General features: G+C 48.9%; 1 protein-coding gene across 1 annotated transcript in view; it reads left to right on the forward strand.

The window, feature by feature from the left end:
* Positions 1 to 15,171, forward strand: part of L(2)10685 (5-methylcytosine rRNA methyltransferase l(2)10685) — a 32,444-nt gene extending 17,273 nt beyond the window's left edge. The window contains exons 5-6 of the mRNA XM_077684504.1: positions 1,653 to 1,807; positions 14,431 to 15,171. Of these exons, the coding sequence (XP_077540630.1) occupies positions 1,653 to 1,807; positions 14,431 to 14,826 (551 nt within the window). The 3' untranslated portion in view covers positions 14,827 to 15,171. The remainder of the gene's footprint in view (positions 1 to 1,652; positions 1,808 to 14,430) is intronic.
* Positions 15,172 to 19,801: the final 4,630 nt, after the last annotated feature.

A 19,801-nucleotide genomic window follows, 5' to 3' on the forward strand; every position in this document is an offset into this window, starting at 1 on the left:
TGTCATGAAACACACGATTCGGCGGGATAATCAAAATTTAAACTTAAATTGATTAATTTCTCAGTGAATAAAGCATCACTTAGTGCCAGACAAGCGCTGGGGGCACTATAAAACACCAAAGCTTTTGAATAAAACAAACTTGTGTTTTGTAAGCGTGGCGAGTCTAACCGCGGAGCACGCCTAGTGTAGTGGAACTCCACTTGCAGAAATCATTTAAAACTGAAGAAAATGTGTTTCTGTTGCGAGTAGTGGCACCAGTGAGCAATCATCAAGAGTCTTCGTAATTATATAACTGGTCTGGCAAGTGCTTCGTTTCAGGGACTGGGGTGAATTCTGAGGCTTTGTGTTTGAAACATTGTGTTTCTTTGCCGTTGCGACGTGCCAAGGAAAATTATGTCGTTTATGTTGCGTCTTTCTATTTCCCATAACATAGGTGTCATATCGTTTGGTAGTTCCAGAAGTAGAAACGATTACTATAAGCGATATGGCTATACAGTCGAGTCCACTTATAACAATATCCAAGTGCCAAGGAAGTCCCATCGCTATAACCGATAATTGTTATAAGCTGGTTGCGAAAAAAATAGACGAAACAGCGCTCAAAACATTTTATTCGCATACAAGCAAGGTTGTTCTAGTAATTTGCAAAAAAAGAAGCCATACTCAGTCAGCCTTGTTTGCTGTCCACGAAGCTGGTGCACATGTTTTTCAAGAGCATCTGTAGGTGCTCCACCTAGCTGAGCTAAAGGTCCTTGGCGGAAACGAAGTCCTCGAGGGGCTGTGTCATGCGTTGTGCCTCCAGAGAAGACACTACCTGAGTAGGCTGCATAACCGTCTCATCAGAGTCGTCAGTGCCACCGCTGTCCGCAGCACGTAACTACGCAACAACCGCCTCTTCGGTGAGGCACTTGGAAGTTTCCGAAACACCGTCCCTGACGTCCCATTCGCGGAAAGACAGAGGCAGTTGAAGAGGCACCCGGTCAAATTCAGAAAGCAGTGTGCATGTGACACAACAAGCGAACGTGCGACTCTCGAGCGGGCGAGTGGCGCCGCGATCCCACGAGTGGGTGTGGGGACAATGCCAAAGCGGTGGCGCCAAAAGGGGGCTTTGGAAGAAAACTGCTCCCCTCCTCCTCTGGCTTCCTCGCAAGCGACCCAGTTGACTCGTTTTCGGAAGCTGGAAGGGATGCGAGGCGGCTCGTGATGCATGCCGTTGGCGCCTTGAGCCAGTGGCAGCTTTCGTTTGCAGCACACACTGGATCCAGATTGAGATTATATCCGATGTCGAGGCACTGGAGCATTGTAATAAGTGGTTTGTTTTTAACCATAAGAAAGCATATGAAAGTGGACAGTGTCGTAATTGTTCATCGTTATATCCGATATATTGTTAGAAACGGTATCGTTGTAAGTGAACTCGACTGTAGTACCAGCAGCAAAAGACAGGCAACTGATTGCTTGTTCCCCTTCGAAAGAGCGTGTTGGACATCCCCCCCACATCAGAAATGGGTGGTGGGTTGTTGCCATAGCAACGGTTCCTCTGAAAGGACCTGCACTTGAGCTTTCTGTGCTGCAGCTCGTTCCAGAGGTAGAAGCTCGCAGTCCGGCTACCCCACGGGGGAAGCCCTGTCAGTGACAGCCGCATTTGTTGCGTGCAGGCAGCATGGTGGCGTGTGACTCGTCGCCGTCGCGTGTGGCCCGCCTGCGCGAGTGCCTGCAGAGCTACCTGCCCGAGGCCCAGCTGCGCAAGGTGGCCGTGCTGCACCGGGACATCCTCACGCCGGGAAACCTGGGACAGCAGTCCTACGACAAGGTGCCCCACACCCCACACCTTCCTTGGGCCCCGCCATGGCGGCGAAACGGCCCGTTGCGGCTGGTGCGGGCGCACGACCAGATAATGCCACAATGAACACGAATGCGAACTGCAACTGAAAAGGAGAGGGTAGCTGTGTGTGGGGGGAGTTTTTTTTGCTGTCCTCAAGCCACCCGGAAGTGCTGCACAATCAATAATGGGGGGCCTGTCTCCCGTCACCTCACAATTGCTGAAGTTTAGTGGCTTCAGCAGCGTGTACATGCAGAGCATTCGGTTAACGTGCAAAAATGTCACCATGTGTGGGTGGTCATTACCGCCTGCAGCTTGGTGGGATTTCCGAGAGAACTATTCCAATGAATGTTGCGTGAATTTGCCGGTAAGAAGGCGCTTAAATTTTTGTTTAGTCAGCAAGTGTCCACAAAGGCCGACAGGAGATTTTAATGTCACCCTGTGGCCATTGTTTATGGTCTTTATCAGGGGCATGTGCCCTGTTATGTGTCCATTCACGAACTGCTGCCCCCAGCTGCCAAGTTCTTCCAAGACTCTGAGGTTGCTGCTGCCTCGTGTCATTCCTTTAGATGGGTGCTGCCGGTTTGATGCATCCGACAAATCACCGACATCCTTGTAAACTCAATAGTGCCATCGCAGCTGTGCACGTCTTCATCACCTTTTTCGTGGTACTACTTCGAGCCAGTAGCTGTGGAGCTGTTAAAAATATGCGTAGCAAACTTAACGCGCATTTTTGTCATATTCATTGGGCAAATATGTCGTGTTATTTTAAGTCGCACCTTGTCAGCCCGTGTGTTCATTTCGTCTTTCTTCAGTGCGCACACCTAATGCGACCACATGACTCATCGCTTACCTCCAAGCACCTTTGTTTCATCCGGCGGTGTCGGACACATTTGAAAACTTGAGGAACGTCAGGAAATGTGCACACTTCCCGGTCTGCATCCACGAAGTGCTCAAGAAATGCTTGCCATTGCGCAAGTCACCATTGACATTCAGAAGCTTCCACACGGTCATATTTATGCTGGCCCATGACACACCACACTGACGGCAGCAGTTCCGGTTTCTTCAAGGAGGACAATTGCTTGCAAGAGAAACCTACACAGAACTGCTCCATTGGTGTCATCCTTCGAAGCGAGCTGAGCCAACATGAACACCAGCGCGTGATCGGCTAGATCAGAACTCGGCGTTTTTGTTTTGCCATGTTCACCTAAGCCATTCATAGCTCAGCATTCTAGAATTGAGATGCTTGCATCGGCACACTTGCACCTCGTCAACCAAAGGCATGCCCTGCCTGCGAAACCATGGTTTCACCCGAGGATTCCGGATTAAGGTAGAGAAAGGCGCTTTATCAAATCTGCAGTTAATGCCCACAGCAGCAATGTCTTGCCGTATCATCTTAATGGAGTTGCAGCAGGAGTGCATGGTTGTCCTGCAAGAACCTGTACCCAGTTGGCATTGGGGTCCGCTGTCAGCAGTCCGCCGTCAGCTACAACCAGCCGCTGGTTATGCCTCCAAACAGCTGTTGGATGCGCACAGCCACACCCGAGATGCACGTTCCTATGTTTTTCGTGTGGTTGTCCTCCAGTCACCTTTCGGTGCCAGCACGTTCCAGTCATCCCGATAGCGCGAGTCACGAAAGCTTGGAATGGCCCCTCTGTAGATTTTGTATCCAGTGCAAACTCTGCAAGACTACACTCTGTTCCCTGTGCCCCTTGTACAAGTGGAATTTGTAAGGGATGGCCGTTCCAATACGGGGACAGCATTATTTCCATGAAACAGAAGCTCTCTCTGTCATCCTAAAGCGTCGCCGAGGGCTCTACACAGGGTTTTGACATAGCGGAATCCACGAGAACACTCGCTGTGAACACCTCGGCCACGCATTCATTTTCAGCAGGTCGATCTCTTTCTTGACCGCTGGAACCGTACTCGTCAGTGGTTTCGTCTCTTCCAGCTCCCACCATCTTCCTGGCTGTATTTTGTGGTGACCGCTCTGCCAGTGGACGCTTCCTTGTTGCAGGTAGTGTGGCTGAAGATGGGAAAATTGGTGGCTTCATCACTTTCAGCTAGTGTGTGTCTCTTTGATACATTGAGCAGCCCTTCCTTTGCAAGCTCCTAAAAGTACTGTTTTATACAATTGAGCTCTCATGAAAGTAGTGACTGCAAATGGCACCCTTGTCGGTCAAAGGGACAATCTTTGCAAGGGACTGTTGCAGGCCATGAACACTAAATATTGTCACCCTTTCTCGGCAGTTCTACGACCCAGCATTGCAATCGTTTACAAAGCATTTGAGCCCCGTTTTTTTTCTTTGCCTAAGCCTGAAGCCTCCCTTACATCAGTGTCCAATGGCTTGTATAGCACGCATGCACCTTAGTTTAATGTTATAAAACTTGTTTAAATGCTACCACCCCAAAGTGCCTACAAAGGACACGTTAGAAAAGCAGTCACAGGCACCACAGTAAGCGCAGAACGTTTTCACGTTGGTTTCTCCTGGTTGGTTTCACGTTGGTTTCTCCTGCACCTCGAATCAACCAGGCCGTGGCAAACAGCCGAGCGGTCATGAAAGCTGTTGACGAGCCTTGCTGGGGGAGCCGAGAAGAGGTGAACGCTTTTGACTGGCTGGCACCCGGGAAGGCCCTTATCTCTTCCACTGGAGGGCGCTGTTGTAAGCGGTCTCAGTGGCGTCTTCTTTGCGACTTTATCCGGACAAGGAAAAAAAGTTTGTTTCGTGAGGAGCATCCTCACCTGAAGTGTAAAGCGAAACCAGCAGGCAGGTTATGTAATGTGAGTGGGGGACAACAGGTGAACCATCCGTGTAACACAATGGTTGCCAAGGGATGGTACATGAAGCAGAGGAAGCCGAGAGGATGGAGGAATGAACGGAGGAACACCGGGGGAAGAGAATGGAATCGGCATACTTGCGACAGGAGTGGCTGGGCAACATCTTTTGGACAGGCCTTCATCCGGCAGTGGACATGACAGGGATGGTGACGATGGTTAAAGGTGCCATGAAGACAGAACACAAGTTTGGTTTCTCAAAAAGACTGCTTTGTCATGATAACAGTGACACCAATCTTACCACAAGATTGAAATAAGTAATAAAAACATTAAAGAAAGCATACGAGGCAGTGGCGACTACCTAGCCACTTTCTGGCGATTTCTCTGACGTCAGTGAATCTTGTTGGTGCAATCGGTGGCCACTGACGTAGGCCACCAGCAAGAAGCATGACTCGGCAGTTGCCTCTGGTTCTGTTAGATTGTGTCTCTGAACGTTCAGCCAACGTGCAGCGAGAATGCTGGTGGCTATGTTTTTAGTGGTAGCCCATATCACATCACTCCTGCTTTAATACTTCACTGTAGCACGAAATTTGAAAGTTTTTCAATACTCCTTGTGTTCTTTTGGGTAAAAAAACATCTTTCGTTTGTGCTATGGAGCTGAGGGAGTTGCCAAAGGCCCCTTCTTTCAAACTGAAAAATGTATTCTGTATTAAAGGAGCCATGAAGACAAAATAAAAGTTTGGTTTATTAGAAAGGCTGCTTTGCTCTGATAAAAATGATACCGATTTCATCGCAAACTTCCAAAAAATAACGGAGATATTAAAGAAAACGTGTGGAGCTGTGGCAACTCGCTAGCCAGTTTCCAGCAACTTTTCTATGACGTCACAGAATTTTGTTTGGGCGATTGACAGTGGCCGAACTAATCAATCGCCAGGACACTCGACTGGACGATTGTAGTGGGGCCGCTAGTTCCGTTTGATCGAATCACTTGAATGCTAACGTGCACCTAATCCACTAAAAATTATGTTTTTAGTGCTGGTCAATGCGACGTCACTCGCGCCGTTAACACGTCACTGTGGCGCGAAATTTGAAAGTTCATAAGTATTTCTTGCGTTTTTATCGGTTAAAAAACGTCTTTCGTGGCCGGAATGAAGCTGACTGAGCTACTGAAGCCTAACTCTTTAAAGTTAAAACAAAGTTGTATTTTCTCTTCATGGACCCTAAACGCTTTTGTTACCGCAAGAAACTGACTGATTTTTAGCGGCCTAAGAAAAAACTTTTTTCTACTAAACATATTGGTTAGGCGCTAATTGCACCAGCATAAAATTCAGATGGTTTAATACTAGGGGTGTGCGAATATCAATTTTTTAATTTCGAAGCGAATTCGAATAATAAAAACAAAGTTCGAATCGAATCGAATATTTTTCGAATACGAATACTTATTGTTTTTTGTAAAATTAAAGTTTTCACCATCTATAGACACAAAAACTGCAACTTTATTGCACAACAAATCATACAAAGTAAAATTAGAAATTACACAATACCATTGCACTCAACAGGTTAAGGTCTGCACTCACTTAAATGTTAACATGGAGAAAGGTTAACTGCTCGACGTGTTCGGGGAGCAGTGACAACTTCCTGCTCGTCACAACTCCACCAGATACCGAAAGCAGCCGCTCACTTGAGACACTAGTGGCTGGCATGCCCGAGCCCGTGCACATTGCCGCGTGATGATACAGTAAAATCTCGATGATACTAATCTTGCGGGACCGCGAAAAATATTCGTATCATCCGAAATTCGTATGAACCAACACAGACCAAAAAATTGAGAGCTGAAAAAAGTTTTCGTTTATTTCTTCTCTTACTTTCGCGTGAAGAAATTCGTGATTTTTTCTGCTTTTTTTAACCCCCATGTCGCAAAGCAGTCCTTTCTGGAGCACGTAAAGCTTAGCGCTCGTCTCCTCACTCGCTGTGCCCAAGCTCGCTACACGCCCGCAACAGTCAAGCGTGAACCGCATGGTGTGTTTTTGCACGCGATTCGCTCGCCTCGTCTCTCCGAGCGCTGTATTTTCACACCCGCATCGACGATTTCGCGCCCGCGGTAGCGCCTACCTCGGTCAGAAAATGACGCACGACGCGCGCGGCAGAATGGAGGAGCCTGACTACTTGTGTTGAGATCGAGACAGCCGGCTTGGCTCCGCCGGAGATGGTTAGGCTTAGCACGCCGGCAAATATTTTACGGGCACTTTCTAGGGGTGCGGATGATGTTTTATAGTACCGTTTTCGCATGCATTATCAGCTCCTTTACCGCACAAGCAACTTCGTGTCTCCCTTGAGCCGCATTTTAAAGAGCGGTTAGAAACGGTCGCTCGAGCGCCCGCGCCACTTAGCGGCTGGAGCCGACGCCATGTTGACGCCGCCAGCCGCGCCGCGCGCAGCGTGGGGGTGGTTTCCCGGCGGTGTCAGCGCGCGTTTTGCGAGCGCAGAGCGTTTTCGCGAGCAGAAAACAACAACACCGATACAGTCTGCGAAAGCACGTACCGTTCGCCGTGTATATGCTTCGCCACTTTGCTGCTGAGACACGCTCTGAATTTATTTATTTTTTAGGGGCGAAGCTCCTTAGGGCGTGGGTCTGTCGATCCTCGACGTATGTATGTAGCCACCTCTAGTTTAGTTCTTGGATTGTTTACTAGATGGCGTGGCTACCTCTAGTTTAGTTCTTGGATTGTTTACTAGATGGCGGTACTTGTATATGATGAAAAGATGCGCTTGGATTGTTTACTAGATGGCGTGGCTACCTCTAGTTTAGTTCTTGGATTGTTTACTAGATGGCGGGGAGCGTTGTAATAAAATCCGTTCGCTGTTGGCGCGCGCTCGGAGTCGCCCGATGGATAAGGCTGCAGATGTGCGAGCCCGCGAGGCAGAAGCGCTCCGTGAAGCTGCACGACGCCGCCGCCAAGATCCTGCCATACGAGAGCGGGAGGCCGAAGCGTGTCATCTGGCTGCGCGACGACGCCGCCAAGATCCCAGCGTTCGAGAACGAAAGGCCCAAGCGTCACGGCAACGGCGCGAGGACCCTGCTGTACGCGAAGCGGCACGCCTGCGGCGCGAAGAGGATCTCCAAAACGTCAGAAAACGGGAAGCGGCGTGAAAGCGCGCGTATCGGCAGGCAGACCCCGATGCAGTGAGAGCTCGTGAGGCGTCTGCAAAACGCATCAGGCGAGCTCAGCCCCAAGGTGCCGACGCGCGGTTTAAGCGAGACTTTCTAGACGTTACGTTCGGACACAGGTGTAGTGGGCGAACTTTCACTGAAGAGTCACGGTTTTACCGATGATTTCCCCTCAGGAGCTTCGCCCACTCATCATCATTCACCCCGTGGATATGCTGTGAATTTTTAGTTTTGGGTGGTTCGAATATTTCGAACCATAAAAGTGTCATTCGAATCGAATCGAATACCAAAAAATTCGAATCAAATATTCGAAGTTTCGAATATTCGCACACCCCTATTTAATACCCTTTCCAACAACACCAGTTTTTAAATGTTTTCATACATCAGAAAGTGATAAAAAAGGAAGTTGTGCATACCATACACCGATAGTAGAAGAATTTTCGAATATAACATTTGGCTGGGAAACGTTTGAGAAACACGTCCTAGAAAAAATGCTGACTTGCGCGGAACAGTTTGCCAGGTATAAAAAAAAATGTTAGCACGCATGGTGCCCGCGCCATGCGGTGCAGCACAGCCTTCATTTCAAGATGCGCATTTTTGGGTGGTTTCGTCGAAGAAATCTGGCACTTTGCACCAATCTGTCCCGACGTGATGTAAAAATATCCTGGCCCACTTGCTCGAACAAACGTGCTTATGGGCAGTCTAATCACAGTCACAGTCTGCTGATCCACATTCACGGACTTCAATAAGTCTGCGAATAAGATTCGAACTAGTGCGCTTTCTCAGAAGCCCACAGACTAGGCTACAGAGCAATCTTATTGAAGTCTATAGGGACAGCGGGTACCTAGACGCACACAGGTGGGATCTCTAGGGAAAAGCAAGGAATTGGCAGCAAAACTGCTTGAAGCAGCCACCGGCGTTGGGAAAGCGTTTATTTCGAACGATGATCAAATCAGTTCAAGAAACATTGACCATCAGGCGGCGTATTTGGGCCCTGTCACAAATAGTACGTTACAACAACCTGCCATCCTTAGTAGGCCAACTCGCGCGGCCGAGCCTCCGAGCCCTGGTCGCCCGGCCACGTAAACGAAGTCATAAACAAAGATCGTCTGCTGCGTAGCGTGGGCCCGAGAAACCCACTGGGCTGACTCAAAAAGCACCCCTGTTATCTCACATTGTCGCAACATAAGTCGTGCTTTTCGTCTCACCGTGAATTGGCTTCGGGTTGCAACGTAGTCTCGGATGCAACAAGCCCTCCAGCGGATTACGCCTCCAGGAACGGCAACACGATCGCAATAACCCGCCGCCTAGCCAGCTGCTCGCTTAGTGAGGGCTACTGCTGTAAACAATCGCGCTGTAGAATACAGTTAAACCTCGATGTAACGAAGTCGTACTTGCGGGCGAAAATTTCATTAAATCAAGAATTTCGTAAAATCGAGGTTTCGATTTTACAGTTTATTTTAACCAGTTATTGAGACTTCAAAACCTTGCCCATCGCTCAGAAACAACTGCTATGTAGTTACCTCTCCTCTTAAACCGAAATTTGTACTAAAACTGGCCGCGAAAATTGTGTGAATTAAGAGCTTCAACACTTGGGCAATGGAATTCGGATAGCCGACAGTAGTTCGCGTTGTCGTAAAACCGGTGCTTTTTTCGCAATGCCACATTAAATATGATAGCAGACTAGGTTTCCACTTTTTCTTTTTTTCATTTCATTCACGACTAAACGCCACCGTTAGTCAATTGAACCCGCATCCATGCCCCGTGAACTTCACCCCGGCGAGGTGCTGGTTCGAAGTTACGCCTCTTTTCGTCCATTCAGTGGTAGGCTTAGGCGTGGCGTTCAGGGGTGCGGCGGGCCAACAGTGGAAGGGTGCTTAAAGCTTTCAAAAGACTTTTATCATGCACAAAGGCTCTGCAGTATGGGCGCGTGATGCAACCACGACACTCGAGATAAAGCCATGATTGAGAGTTGAGCAGAGTACACACGGACCGCTTCAATGTGTGGAGCAGCGCTTACGTGCTCCCGCTAAAGCGGAAAGCTTACATTCTTCTGGCCAAATTTGATTAAGCAATTACTTTTATGCCCGCTGAGCCCTAAAGAAACCGATTTCTCCGCATCGCAGCTGTCTAATGAACACGTTTTGACCACATTCGGAGAGCAATTTATTGCCACCAGCACTCGATGTTCAAGCCGTAGTGAAGTAGTCCGTAAGCAGTGCTTGGCGTTTCTTGACCAGGGTGGGCTTTAAGGTGACGCTCGTATGCTGACAGCGCTAACAAGGCTTGTTCTTCAACATTCGCGTGCGCCTGCGTGCCTCCGCAGAACGTCGATGGCATCCACCACTTCAATGGCCTTCGGTTTCATCGACACTTCCTCAGGCTCTTGTTCGGAACACTTTTCTTTCCCTTGGAGTGCTCATGCTGCTTATAAGACTCATCTAATGATGGACGAACAAAATATTAATGTGGTTATCAGCGAGCACAACCTAGAGCAGCAGCACCGTGTGCAAGGATGCGTAGAAAAAGACACTTGAAGTAGGCTTCGGCCTTCGGCAGCCTAAGCATAGAGGGCGCTGGCGTAGCAACGATGGAGACGTTAAAATGGTGGCCGCACTATTAAACCGTCCATGGCCGCTAGCGGTTTTTGAGCAGCTTCTTTCATCGCTTTTAATTGTTGTCAACCGCATAATTGACCGCTTTTCTTTCATTTTAGCTTTTTAAGAGTTAATGTGAGTACTGAATGTTTTCAATGTAGGCTCTGAGAGGCAAAATAAAACGTGCCTCAACCGGAATTTTGTTCTTCTTTTTTCTCCCCATGACTTCGTTAAATGGAAAGCGCCGCATGAAATTACTTCGTAAAATCGAGATAAAAATACATGGATTTTGCAAAATTTTGATAGAAAACTTGAAAACATTCGTTATATCGCGAATTTCGTTAAATCGAGGTTTGTTATATCGAGGTTCAATTGTATAGCCGAATGTTGATATCACACGCCAAACAACCCAATTGCTCAAAATGAATGCGCAATCAAAGTACAGTGTAGACCATTTATAACGTGACTGCTTATAGTGCAGGACCGGATATAACGCGGGTTTTTGTGGCTACCAGTGTGCCTCCCATAGAACTCAATGCATAAGTATACCACTTAAAATGCGGTCGGCCGAGGCACAATACCGTTTATAGTGCGGTTTTTCGGCGGGTCTGCTGATCGACCGGCGCAGCTGGGGCATCGTTTTTGTGTAACAAAAGAAAAAATAAACGATAAAATCGGCCATCTGACGCAGCGCGCACCCCTTGCTTTCCCCTAACTTCGACACACAGAAAATTGGCACCTTTTACTTCACGCGCACGTGATAACCACAACTGACCTTGCTTGACGCACCTCGGAAGATAGCGACCCCCCCCCTCCCTGTTCGCTCACGGCAACCGCATGGCTTGTTGTCGCGCACGATTCGTGCACATCGGCGTTGCACTCGCATTTTTTTTCGCGCACGTGTCGGCGATACCGGCAATACCACGCTCGCAGCGGCTTCTTCACGTGGCAGTGGGAAGAGCTTGCGACTTTAACCAATCACGCGCACCTAATGGCGGGACATTCGAAGCGCCCGGAGCAGCTGGCTGGCCGCGCCAGATATGTTAGGCTTGCCACCGCGGTATTTTCTGATGGGTGCTTCCATAAGCAACGTGGATGGCATTTTATATTCTACTTTTCACCCAGATTATGAGCTCTTTTCTTGCATGAGCAACTTTGCATGCGCCTCGCGTGGCATTTCAATGAGCGGTTGGAAGCGGTCGCTGGAGCTGCCTGCATCACTTCGCGGCCAGTGCCAACACCATATTGCCGCCTCTTACTGCTCTTACTGCGCCACACACATCACGCAAGTTGTATCCGCGCCGGCGTCGCCGCGCCTGCGGCATGCACTGCACGTTTTTCTGAGAAGAAATCGCTCCATGCGGACGTTGTGCAGATAAGCCACCGCCCTTTCCCTTTTCGAACATCTGCAAATAGCGAGCAGCGCGAAGCCAGAGATTTCCACCGCTACTGCGTTGCGCTGATAAGCAGCTGCCTGCGGCACCGTGAACACAAGGTGGGGTAAAAAAGCATTTTGCGCTGCCGTTCTTATCACATTGTCCCATGGCATCTGTTCATAGACGCAAAAGACGCAGCCATGGTCCTTCAAAACACAAACACAACGAAAGATATAGCCGTGCTTGTCGTTTGGAAGACCGCGCCTGCAATATAAGTAAGACCCTGCAGCAGCAGCTAGATGTGAAAAAAAAAAAACGAAATAAAGACCCTGTCTTTGTTTTTAAGTGCTGTGCATTTGAGTGACGAGAAATATATGATCACTTGAGAGGTAGGTTGCGATGTGGTTGGTTTCGAGCATGTTTTGGTTATAGTGCGGTACCGCTTATAGTGCGGATTTTTGCGGCTCCCACGACATACGTTATAAGCGGTCTACACTGTACAAACCCAAACAACCAAGCTTCATAACTGCCACTTTCGAAGGAGACGCGAAGTTGCACAGCTTCTCCTTGAAAACGCGATTTTATTTAATGCTCACGGGCAGAGGTATAGCAGGCCGTTTACGTTTTGCAGTTGTGTTTAGTTTTCTTGTCACATCGCAGTTCTATTGTGAACGCCTATTTGTTGTTTCTGAGTTAATGGGCGTGATTTTATAAAAAATACATTTGTTCCGTCATTTCCGTGCCGCCTTTTCGTGGCCACGGCGCCGACAGTTGACATAGCAGACGATCACGCATTCACTCCGCGCGCTCAGCCACCCGATGTCTGCTCGGGACAAATATCGGGCCCAGACGACCATTCCTGTCCATCTTCGTTTGACGTGAGGGAGAAAAAAAGCCGTGCTACTTGGTAAAAACAAGCACACGCCCATGGCACACAGGGCAAGTTGGAAACAGTGCACATCGGAGTGGGTAGGCCTTGCGGCTTCCGGCGCCGGTGTTGTCTGGCCCTTACCACCCGCTCTCCCTATGGCGTTTCCAAAGGCGTCGAGCTCCGCTGAGCAGGCGAAGCCGAACATCGAGCAGCCACCACCAGGCATCGTTCGCCACTTCTACGGCTTCTGCACTCGTTTTTCACGGTATGGAGGCCGATCTTGATGATGAAACGACCGACCACACCAGCATGTCTGAATAAGACTGCTCGGAGCAGGCTTATTCGGTCTTATTGCGATCTTATCTAGAGTCTCGTTTACTGTGTTGTAACTTTCTGGAAAGCATCTTATAGCCTAAAGAACATAAGACCCTGAATAACTCCGTCTTATTCGGCTTCGAGCAAGCGGGCCCTTGTCAAAAAATGACTTTGCCTTTACGGCCAGCATAGTAGTCGGGACAGGCACGCGATGCGAAAAAATTTGCATGGAGTTCAAAACAAAACTTTGTGGTTGATGCTTGTTGACGTTGACTGTCAGTTGTCTCTCAAAACATAAACTTGCAGCTTATTATCACCTTTTGACTCGCTATTGTAGCCCTGCTTGCAGGAATGATGTGCGATGCGCTAGAATCGTGCCCTGCAAGCTTTCGCCGAGTAGGTGTTGCCCGACGAAAGAGCTCAGCACTATGAGCCTCCTGCATTGCAGTGTCACTTAACATTTTCGAAAAGAAACAATACCAAACCTATTGGAGATTCTGTCCAAATAGACAGTTCTACAAAAAACCTCCGGAGATACTCTGATACGGAAATGAAACTGGCCGGAAAACAGCCGGCAGTGTGCAAGGCCAGTTTGAAGTGCTCTCCTTGTTAGGACTGATATCTGGTGACAGGGTGTTGTTTTTTGACTTGCATTGGAAGGTCTTATCGCAGAAATCGGATTAGGGTGGGACGAAATCAGTGGCGGACGCTGATAGCACCATGGCGGATAGGCTTGGAAGTTGGGTAACGGCATAGTAGCGCCAAATATGAATTTCGTGATGCAGAAATGAAAGCGACACTGTTGTAAAGTATTTGCGAGTGGTCCTGTGCTAAGTAGAACTTCAACTTCACTTAGGACAACATGTGCAAAGGCAGTAGAACTAACTAAAATCATAAAATAACTTTGGAAACAGGCACTGCTTGATGTTCTCAGACGATTTCAGGGATAATTGCAGTCAAAGTGCAAACTTGATGATTGAAAATCACCTTCTGATTCACCATTCGTGCCCTAAGAAAAACCGAACACTGATGCAGAGTAGTTACGCGCGATGACCACGGCCAACTGATGCAAACGCGTGTCGAAAATCACGTTTTTGTTTGAAAAAAAAAAAAAAAAACTCATTTTGAAAGGAGGTTTTCCGAGCTAACTCCAAATAGCTTTACTTTTTCTAGAAACGCCTGGAACGCTATGAAAAGGGGCTCCCAAGGTGTCGTTCAAAGTGAACGATTTTGAATAGGCACGGTAACGAAAGAGTTACGTGAAAAACTCCATCGCTGTGCAGAGGGTGTTCAAGAAAGGAATCTGAGGCCTGAGTAAAGAAAGAATAACTGCATTTACGTTAGACTGAATTCTTTGCTACTGTGCGCATGGCGTCCAAAAGTCCCTCGTCTTCCTTCTGGTCTTTTCTGGCGGCCCCTGCCTGCCCTGTGACGTGTCGCCCTCCTTACGATTATTGCTCTATGTCGAGTGCAACAGAATGCAGACTCAAAGGGGACTTCCCGCCTGCAGGTTCTGCTGGACGTTCCGTGCACCAACGACCGGCTGTCAGTGAGCGAGGACGACCAGAACTGGTTTGGCCACCGTCGGCTGCAGGAGCGGCTCTCCCTGCCCCAGCGGCAGATGGCGCTGCTGTGCCAGGCGCTGCCCCTGTTGCGCCCCGGGGGCAGCCTGGTGTACTCCACGTGCGCCCTGTCGCCCGTCCAGAACGACGGCGTCGTGCACATGGCGCTGCAGCAGCTGTGGCAGCAGAGCAGTGCCCGCTACGCGCTCGTCGACCTCTCCGAGACGTTCGCACCGCTGCCCTTCCGCTTCTTCGGCGGCTGCCGCTACGGCCAGCTTGCCCTGCCCTTCCTGCCCAACAACGTGGGGCCCCTGTACGTGGCACGCATCGAGCGCTTGCGCTGAGCCCCGTCTCCTGCCGCCATGGCGCCACACAGGGAAGAGAGAAGCGAGGCTCTTGAAATGCGAGCCTCTTGAAAAGTGAGGCTCTTGAAAAGCGAGCCTCTTGAAAAGCGAGGCTCTTGAAATGAACGAACGTTTACTAGAGTGATCTTCTGCTCTGCAGTAAACTTCAAGACGACACAAACGGTAAAGAGACAGTCAAGGAAGTGGCGTTCGCTGAGGAGCATTGGGAAACCCAGTGCCGCGGCGTTTCCTGTGGCTGTATCTATGTCCAGTGCTCTTGTTTCTAGAAACGTCGATTTAGATTGAAAACGTTGTGGATTAAACTAGAACCGTCCCGGAAACCAACCGCTACGCCGCACCCTTTCTGTATCAAAACAAGATTGGCAGTGGGCATACAAAAGAAGGAGTACACACGCGCTTTGCTTAGAGCGCAGCGCAAGATATCCGGTGCAGCGATGCGCTGTCGTCAAAACAAACGAGCATGTCGGCACGGTACGTGGCAATAGTCGTCCACTAGTCTTCCGCTAGCCAGGGCTTTGTACACTAACTCCCCTCCCCCAAAGCACTGCGCTGCTGAATGCAAGGCTGTCAATTCCAGTAGCCCTATGGGGAGGATAGACAAGCGGCCGCCAGATCCAAGGAAGTAGAAGTTACTGATGTGTACAGTCGAAGGGGCACTCGGTGGCTTTTTGTTGGAACTGAGAGGCTGCTTTTGGTTTTGTTTGATGGCAGACGATCTTCTGTGCTTACCAAAATAAGAAATTAGAGGTGCCTCTCACTTGTGTCCCCCTTCTTCTGCACATGACACCAAAGATCGCAAAGCTTTTCCATGAGGTAGGTGCTGCCGTCTAGGAGAGGCAGCAGAAACACTGTGACAGCTGACAGTAGAACACATCGTTTACGCAACTATACCACTAACTTCGGAGTTTCACCACTGCTTGTCAACCCACGCTTGGAAAAGAGAAAAAAAGAGACCCCAAGTTGACTTCCACAAGTCTTTCGGCATTAGTACTTAGGACTCTGCAAAACGTTGGACTGAAACTGAAAGAAATCTTGGCAACAGTTGAACTAGCAGAACCTGCTTGGTAATGTTGAAGACCTGAGGTTAATGGCTTCTAAGAACACCCTGTGCGCAGCAGGAATTCCTGCGTACGTTTATTTCACACTTGCATGTTTTATATCCGAGAATCTGCTTGGACAAACTCCACCAATCTCTTGCTTCACATTCGAGACTTGTGATGTCACAAAATGTTGTGAAGGAAAGCGAGTGGAGGGGGCAATACCTGTACTTGCGCTTTAATTTTATGCACAAACAAGCCACTGCTGTTTTCAGGAATGGTATATTTGTGGTTCAGACACTGCAATGCTGTACCAATAGAGGCGAATCTTGTTTACTCTCTAGTGTCCCTTTAAAGAGGCCATGAAGACAAAATAGAAATTCAGTTCATTAAAATGGCTGCTTTTTCTAAGAAAACAGTGATACCAATCTTCTTTGATTGATTGTAGGGTTTAACGCACCTACGCAACGGAGGCGATGACACGCGCCGTAGTGGAGGGCTCTGGATTAATTTTGACCACCTGGGGATCTTTAACGTGCACCGAAATCTTGTACACAGAGGCGTTTTTGCTTTTCACCTCCATCAGAAAAGCGGCCACCGCGGCCAGGAATCGAACCCGCGACCTCGTGCTCAGCAGCACAATGCCTTACCCACTGAGCCACCGCAGTGGGTAGTGATAGCAATTTTGTCACAACCTTCAAATAAATAATGGATATTAAATGGTAGTCGTATAGACGTTTATCGGCCCCAAATGGGTCAGGGAGTGGGGGATGATCTCGTTGGTCTTGAGGTGGTCATCCTGGGTGGTTGGCGTCCCTGGTCCAAGATGGCATGGTCTGCGGAAGCACGAACTGCCCGGGTCAGCAGGCCACGCTGGTTCTCCAGGTCCACGCTGGTCAGCACAGTCTCCCACTGCTCCAGTGATGATGCCAGGGTCTCTGGGAGCTCCTTAACACCCTTACACTGCAGCAATTTCTCTGCAACATCACAGGATCTCCTCTGTGATTTGCGGCTGCCAACCTAAGCCGTCGCCAAGGTACAAGACTGGGTGATTGTGTTGGTTCCTCCAGTTCCATTTCATTGCATCACTTGGATGCTGGCATGCAGTTTATGCACTGATAACGGGGTTTTTAGTGCTGGCTTCCATTGCATCACCGGTGACGGCGTGTAGTGTGAAATCGGAAAGTTTTTCCGTAGTGTGATTTTTTGGCTGGAACAAAGCTGTGCGAGTGACCAAGGGCTAGTTCTTTCCAGCTGAACAAGGTCATGCTTTGTCTTCATGGCCCCTTTGAGCCCGCTGGGAGCTTGGCAGGGATGGGGGCAACGGTCTAATTAGTGTCGCATTATGGCGGCGATGCGAGCAGTTGTAGGTGATTTTACCCAACCGGCCGAACCGCTTCCGCTCACTGACTAGCCAGAGTCACTGTAATTATTAATAATGACTCTGGCTAGTCAGTGAGCAGAAGCGGTTTGGCCGGTTGGGTAAAAATCGAGACGTACTGCTCCCATCTAGTACGGCCATCCTCGCTGGTGTCGTTTCGCAACTGCAAACAGATCAGTCTGTCTTGATTTTACCCAACCGGACAAACCGCTTCCACTTACTGACTAGCCAGAGTCATTATTAATAATTGCAGTGACTCTGGCTAGTCAGTGAGTGGAAGCGGTTGGGTAAAATCACCTACGACTGCTCCCATCGCCGCCATCATGCGACACTAATTAGATCTTTGCCGGGATGGGTGTGTAAGGCATGCCCAGAAAGGTTTTGCAGTATTTCGGACCAGTACTCTGCAGAAGAACAGGCATCTGTAGGGAGAGATCCCCCCGATGCGTGCCACATCGTCTGTGGACGCCTACAATAGTAGGTGCAAGTCCAGTGCTGATCAAGCTGCCCTTAAGGTGTTTTGATGTCATTATTGTATTTTCTGTTCCGTCATTGTTGTGGATATGCAGGGTGTTACAACGGCAATTGGAACACTTCAAAATTTTTTCCTGAGTGAACTGCTGCTCGGTTCGTGCTGAAACTTCACACGGAGGTTGCATTTTGTGGTCTGTTTTGTTCAACACCACGTACTACGACGGTACTTACCTGTTTATTCTGAAAACAAACAAAAAGGATTTTCGCTTATGGGGAAATGGCAGCCGATTTGGATGCATGGAGGATGGACGTGCGAGCTAGTGCAAGCTGACCTTGGAATGACGGCGCCACCTGGGGTACGCAGAGCGAAACGGACAATGGGGATTCACGCTCCTTCCATGGCAGGAAGGAGCCAAGTGAGGTAGCAGACGATCAGAAAATGTGAAAGCAGGCGAGGAAACAAATCCAACGTTTATTGGCAATGACAAACTGTGGTAATATTTCATTATGATTGGTATCGGCTGTTAAGCAACTATTTGGGATCATTGTAGGCTAGGGACGAAAGATCCCCTGCTGCCACGTTCGGCTCCTTCGTACCATGGATCCCCACCGTCCGTTTCACTCTGCATACCCGAGGTTACCCAGGTGGCGCTGTCTAGAGCTGCTAAATAAGCTACGCTTATCTGGTCTAGTGGCTCTAGTGCCGTCGTTCCAAGATCACCTTGCACTGGCTCGCCCGTTCGAATGGGCCGTCATTTTCCCGTGGGCAACAATCAAATTGTTATTTATTTTCAGAATAAAGTTAAATACCATTGGTGTTCTCAATGTCAACAAAATAGACCACAAAATGCAACCTTAGTGTGAAGTTTCACCACAAACAGAGCAGCAGTTCGCTCGGGAAACAATTTAGTGTTCCAATTATCATCATAACACCCTGTAGTATATGTCACTGACTGGGTGATTGGCTGATTGTCCAACTCACAAAGAACGAATCCTGCACACTTTATGTGAACAAGTAGCTCTTCCAGTTAGGGAAAGACCGAACGTAAAAGTAGGTATGCATCCATGGACATGTGCCCACCAGGATGGAAGCCTCAGAGCAGTAGTAAAGCCAAGCTCAGCTCTGTGCTCCTACGGGGGAGGCCAGGAGAGTGTGATTTGAAGTCAGCGTCAGTGTGTGGCGATTCTTGGAAGAGTTGATCGTTGTGACATCAATGTGTGCTCAGAGCAAGTGACAGTAATGAGAAACAGCTTTCAGTGTTTTTAAAAAGAACAAACAGCACAAAAACAACAAAAGACAGAGTGCGAAAAGACACATCGCTGTGTCCATTGGCAGATCCAGAGGAGGGTCCACATATCCTGACCCCGACCCTTAAAGCAGCACTGACACAAAAAATTTTATGTTACACTTTCATTGCTTTTATCGATGCTTAATGGTCTGGCGAACCTGAAACAGCACTTCAAATACTTCAGCGCACGATAGTTAATTACATTGAACGGCCTGAAAATCGTTTGTTTCAAATTCCCGCGCTTTCATCCGATTCCCAAACGGCGCATATGACAGAATCCCTGACTGACCTCACCGCTTTGTGCGGAACTCACCGGCGCCTGCTTGAGAGGGTGTTGCGCCCGCTCGCCGCTCGTGGGGCCACGCACATGAAGTGACGTCACGAGTTTTTGGCGAGCGCTGGCGCTGGATCCGCCGCTGGCTCTGTCGTGTTTTTGTGCCGATATTCTTTTCAAAAATGTACCGACTCGCCATCCATTTTGGCACTCAGTAGTTCCAGTTAGGCAAAACCTGACCAGAACACATAGGAGCTGTGCCCTAATGGCAGCAGGGCATCCAGCTTTTGCAATTCTGCAATTTTTATGGAAGTGTGATGTAATTTTGTTGGCATCACCTTTAGGCTATTGGCTGTGCCGTGCTGGCCGCGCCAGTTCTCCTCCAGTCATAAATCTGCAGTTTCATTAAGCAGAGTTGAGCTCTGTCTGCAATCACTGGTGAAGTCTGTCCTGCCTGGGAGAGGTGGCCGCTTTGCCGTCTGGTTGCGCGGCACTGCTG

The sequence above is a fragment of the Haemaphysalis longicornis genome, unplaced genomic scaffold, assembly GCF_048455015.1.
Source record: "Haemaphysalis longicornis isolate Haplotype H1 unplaced genomic scaffold, Haemaphysalis longicornis Haplotype H1 scaffold_9, whole genome shotgun sequence".
Taxonomy (NCBI): domain Eukaryota; kingdom Metazoa; phylum Arthropoda; class Arachnida; order Ixodida; family Ixodidae; genus Haemaphysalis; species Haemaphysalis longicornis.